At 44.4% G+C, this 5,498-nt stretch overlaps 1 protein-coding gene across 1 annotated transcript in view; it reads right to left on the minus strand.

The window, feature by feature from the left end:
- Positions 1-201: 201 nt before the first annotated feature.
- efna2a (ephrin-A2a) overlaps positions 202-5,498 on the minus strand; it is an 87,088-nt gene continuing 81,791 nt past the window's right edge. The window contains exons 3-4 of the mRNA XM_080783922.1: positions 3,510-3,575; positions 202-693 (exon numbers count right to left, since the gene is read on the minus strand). Coding sequence (XP_080640048.1) covers positions 569-693; positions 3,510-3,575 — 191 coding nt within the window. The 3' untranslated portion in view covers positions 202-568. The remainder of the gene's footprint in view (positions 694-3,509; positions 3,576-5,498) is intronic.

The raw sequence follows: 5,498 nt of genomic DNA on the forward strand, positions 1-5,498 counted from the left end.
ATGCGTCCTGGCATGATCAGATGATAAGAATGATGAGATGATAAAAATGATCGGATGATAAAAGTTGCATTGAAATGTGCAACCGTAGCCACAGTTAGATCTACCCCATTTGAGGGCGAAAGTCAATTCGAAAGTCAATTCCAATGACCCCCCCACCCCCAATTCCCCCCACCCCACCCCAACCCCCTTAAATGAGTGCAAAAAGATTTCCTCTGTGTTTTCCAGCTAAGAGGTGGGTGCAACATATCCGCTCAACCCAGGCTTGAAGGGATCACAGATCCAGGACAGCTCCCCAGACAGCTCTAGGCCAGGGATGCAACCCTCTCAGGCGAGCCAATAGGATGGGTGTCTGTGGCTGGGCCATGAAAAAAGCTGGCGCTGGCAGTGGCTGGTGGTAACACAGAGGTGGAGGGGAGTAGGGGTTACAGGGGGTATAGGGATGGAGACTGAGGGCCTTCCCTGAGGGGTGATGGATTGGTAGGGACAGCCAGTCCAGCCAAGCGCAGCCCAGCCTCGCCCAGTCCAGCAGCCTCGGGTGGGAGCACCAGGGGGAGACAGGGAGTGGGGGTCACAGCCAACAGAGGAGTCCCAGTAGCAGTGAAGCCAGGGCAGGTAACAGAGCCAGAGAGCCTGTCCTCCAACACGGACCTCCACCAGTCAGGAAGGGCTCTGGAGAGTCATATCCCGATCCATCTGAAACAAATGAAAGAGAGAGAGAGAAAGAAAAAAAGACAAAAACAAACAACAAACAAAACATTGGAACTGTGAGTGAGACACATAAGACAACAAAGACATGACAGTATGAAACAGAGTGACTGAACAACTGTTTTAGACAGAGACAAGAGTAAGACAATTGGAACAGTTGTTGGGGAAGGAAAAACACAGACTTGGAAAGTGATTGACAAAACACGAAACTCTCTTCCTCTTGTCCTTCCTCTTCCTCCTTTGCGGCAGCATCAGCCACAGAGGGGTAGAGAGAAAACGACAGAAGGGGAAGTGAGTAGGAAAGAGTGAAGGAGGAAGAGGGAGGAGTGGAGATGACGGCAACGGAGCTCTGCGGGGGGTTTAACCAACCTAATTACAGTTTAATCACAGAGACTTGGAATCTGGAGCAGCTGATGCACGCACGCACGCACGCACACACACACACACACACACACACACACACACACACACACACACACACACACACACATCCAACGCACATGCAGAGGCTCAGAGCTCATGGCCGAAAACAACATTTCACAGATGAGATGAAGGTTTTCAGTGCCAGATGGATTATTCAAACACTTGGCGCCTCAGAGCAGAATCAAAGAGTGGAGCTAAAGTAATGACACAATAAAACAATGAATGAATGTTGTTTCAGTAATTATGCAGGAGGAAGACAGCATTTCCCCACAACACCCGCCCACCCTCCCTCCACCCTCTGCCGGATATGGCATGTTTTAAGTCCTGGAAAACCATGACGGCTGACTCTGCTCCTTTTTCCAGAGAGCCTCAAAGCCGTGTCATCGTGGCAGTGAGACATTACTATACTACTGTATCTCCAATTTAATTCTGTATAGCGATGCCTGCTTGCAGTTTAATACTCAGGAGGCTAAAATCTGCCTTGGGAAACCACTTAAGATAGATTTCAAGAAAATTATCTGTGTGTGTGTGTGTGTGTGTGTGTGTGTGTGTGTGTGTGTGTGTGTGTGTGTGTGTGCGTGCGTGCATGCGTGCGATGACGTTTAAATAATATATTACGTTCACAAATGAGTTAAAAGTATTACTGTATGTCAAGCACCACATTACTTTCAGAAACATTGGTATATTGTATATTCATGCACACTAATGACATTTTCTACCATTAGCTATTTAGACTTTTATTATATTTTTCAAAAAATATATACTCGATGACAAATAAGGATGTTTTGTGAAAGTAACACAAACATAACCAAAAAATAATAATAATCTTCTAACATAACTTTTACTATTAATAAAAAGTAAAACAAAATTAACCATTTTCATCTAGTAGCCTATTTACAATAACCTATTTTTTTTTATTTAATTTCAAAATGCATTTAGTTATACTTATGTTAACTTTATATGAACGTAAATGCAAATACATTGGACATACAGAAAGACAGTAAAATTCTAATACTAGTCATTCAGCTACTAATAATAGACTGAAGTCATGTTTGGAATTGTAACGGCTGAAATCAAATCAATAATATATCAGTATTCCGATATTAACCTGCGGAACCCCTGGGCGGGACCCCCTTTTGGTGTTAGCATTATGTTGTGCTTTAGCTATTGAAAAATAGCAGATCTACACGCTCTACGAGCTTGTAGGTCTGCTATTTTTGAAAAATCGAAGAACGACTGACATGGAAACATAGCTGTCAGGATGTAGAAGACATTTTTAGAATCTGATCTCAGGTCAAAATGGGTTATAAGTGGGTCATGTTTGGAATTGTAACGGCTGAAATCAAATCAATAATATATCAGTATTCCGATATTAATCTGCCATCAGGGGCCCATGTATGTTCCTTTGGGCCCAGCTATTTTCAAAAGAATGTAGGCTACTGTCTTGCCTGAGTGCACACTGAATGAGGAAAGGAGGGAACACTTAGGGAGCGAGTGTAATCCTAACTCATCTCTTCACACTGGACTGTGATGGCGGAAGAGGACGAGAATCTCACTGAAAACCGTGAATCTTATTACATTACATCTGACCCTGATATAGATAGGTTATTACTAGATTATTACATTACATCTGACCCTGATATAGATAGGTTATTACTAGACTCATTACATCTGACCCTGATATAGATATAGATTATTACTAGATTCCTATCTGATTTTGTTATTATAAAATCAGCCCTGACAGAGTACTGGAATAGCGTCATATCATTTTAGATAGAACGCTTTCCAAAACCAAGGACAGAAGGCCTGTCTCTCACTCCATATAGATGTGATGTGATTGGATGTGAAGTGTGTGTGTGTGTGTGTGCGTGCGCGCACGCACGCACGCACGCGTGTGCGTCCACATGCGTGTGAGTGCCAGTTGGTGTACCATGGGTGTGAAAGTGTTGTAAGCGCATTTATGCGTGTCTGTGGGTGTGTGCATGTGATATTTTCTTTACGTCTGTGTAAAACGTAGTCGTATTTACGTGTGTCTTCGATTCCACTTGTAGGTCCACACAATGTGTGTGTGTGTGTGTGTGTGTGTGTGTGTGTGTGTGTGTGTGTGTGTGTGTGCGTGCGTGCGAGAGAGAGAGTGTGTGTGCGCGTGTGTGTTGCCTGGCTACCCAGTGAATCAGAGCAGAGAGTGTTGCCAGGGCATTCTATCAGACCTCTCATTCTCCCCTAATGTTACTTTGATATCCAATCTGGACGGTGCATGTGTGTTAAAGTGCATGTGTTTGTCTACGTGCCTGTCTGCATTTGTGTACATGTGTGTGCGTGCGTGCGTGCGTGCGTGCGTGTGTGTGTGTGTGTGTGTGTGTGGTTTGAGCGTGACTTACCTGGAGGTCTGACATACACCTTCAGCTTTAAACATGGCCGCCCCACATGGTTTGGGTGAGGAGATGCTGCAAGGAGAGGAAGCAGGAGATGAGACTGAAGGTCCAGATTAAGTGTGAGAGAAAACGATTTTCCCTGCAGATTGCACCCGCCCTCCCCCTGCCCTCCCCCTGCCCTCCTCCCCTTTCCCTCGTCAAGTAATTGACAACATTTAATAAAAGGTTTCGTGGCCTTTTGTCCTGCTCGTGGAGGGGCTGTGAAGTTTCTTATCATGTTTCAAACTTCACGGTACAATAAATTGGATTCCAAGTGCTGTTTGAACTTGGGATCAACGGTTCCAACAGAGGTGGAAGTGGAAGCAGAGCGGGAGAAGTAATGGTCAACTATCTGACCAAACCGGTATCTGTGCACAGCACGCACATGCTCACACATGTATTGTACACATGTACAGTAGGCCTACACATGTCTGTGTCATGACAGATACAAATGTAGACGTGTAGGGCTAAATACATATGCAATGCACACATGTATACAGCAAAACCCCTATAGTGTTCATTTCATTCTGAGCATGGGTTAGAAAAATAAGGGACCTTCTCAAACCTGAAATTTGCGATGATGAAGAATTTTCAAAGCAATACCGAATGAACAAAGAAAGTGTAATGCAAAAAATTATAATCGCGGCTGAAATTAAACATGGCAGTGACTAAATACAGCTACTGTCCAAGCCTTGCTCCAGCTAAAAATGTGTAGCTCATTCCTAGCTTGGTTAGGAAACAGCTAATGGTAGACAGTTTAAATAATTTCTTCTTTGCCTGCCACAGGCTACTTTTAACATATGTCTATGCCAGTTCTCTCAAAAGGGAAGAAAAGATTAATGCTAATGAGTAGTCTCAAGGGAGTAACATTGCTGCTGTTTATTTACACCGTCATGGTGGACAAAATTAATGGAAGGACAAGGGGTTTAATCACAGTTAATTGTTTTAATGACTGATTTGTTAAGCAGTGCTTAAAATTAATTGGTGCAACACAACTCAAATTAAAATTAAACCTGGATAAACAAATCCTTGATTAGCCATAAACCATGCTTAATATCATCCTTGTTTGGTGCAACCCACTCTGAGAGTTAAACAACTCACACACATATTCAGACAGGCACATAGGAATACAAAAACTGCCACACGTACACGCGTGTGAGCGCAACACACACACACACACACACACACACACACACACACACACACACACACACACACACACACACACACACACACACACACACACACACACACACACACACACACACACACACACACACACACACACACACACACACACACACACACACACACACACACACACACACACACACACACACACCCCACCCCTGAGCGTGGGGTGGAACGTCATCAAGTACAGGAAATAAATGTGACCCTCTCACTGCCCTCTCCTCCCTGCCATCCCCTCTTCCTCTCTCTGCCCTTCATCTGTCTTTTACACATTCTTATGCCTAGATCTGACTCAAATCCACCCGCTGCTCCAATCCCATAACCCCTGCCTGGGGATGATGCAGTGCTTTGGGCCCCCCCGTGTGATACGATATGGCTACTGAATCTGTCCCCCCACGTCGTGTCTGCTCCGTGTTCCTTTTACATTTCCTTCTACCTCCGAGGGAAATGATGGAGAATGGTGGTGGGAATGGGCTGTCAGATATATCCCTTACCACAGTGGTTCTCAACCTGTGGGCCGGGGACCACTGGTCTTGTATGTTGTATTGTTCACCTGTTCCCTGTACGCGGACTCATTTCCTCCGTTAACCCATTTAGGCCTGACCTAGAAATTTAAAAAGAATTCTTCTAAATCCTCCAGTTTTCAAAAATAGCAGACCTACAAGCTCGTAGCGCGCTACTCGGTGGCTCGCTATGAGCTTGTAGATCTGCTATTTTTCAATAGCTAAATTATAATATAATGCTTAAAACACCAAAAGGGGTTCC

Source organism: Protomyctophum bolini (assembly GCF_963924005.1).
Source record: "Protomyctophum bolini genome assembly, chromosome: 15".
In the NCBI taxonomy this organism is placed as follows: domain Eukaryota; kingdom Metazoa; phylum Chordata; class Actinopteri; order Myctophiformes; family Myctophidae; genus Protomyctophum; species Protomyctophum bolini.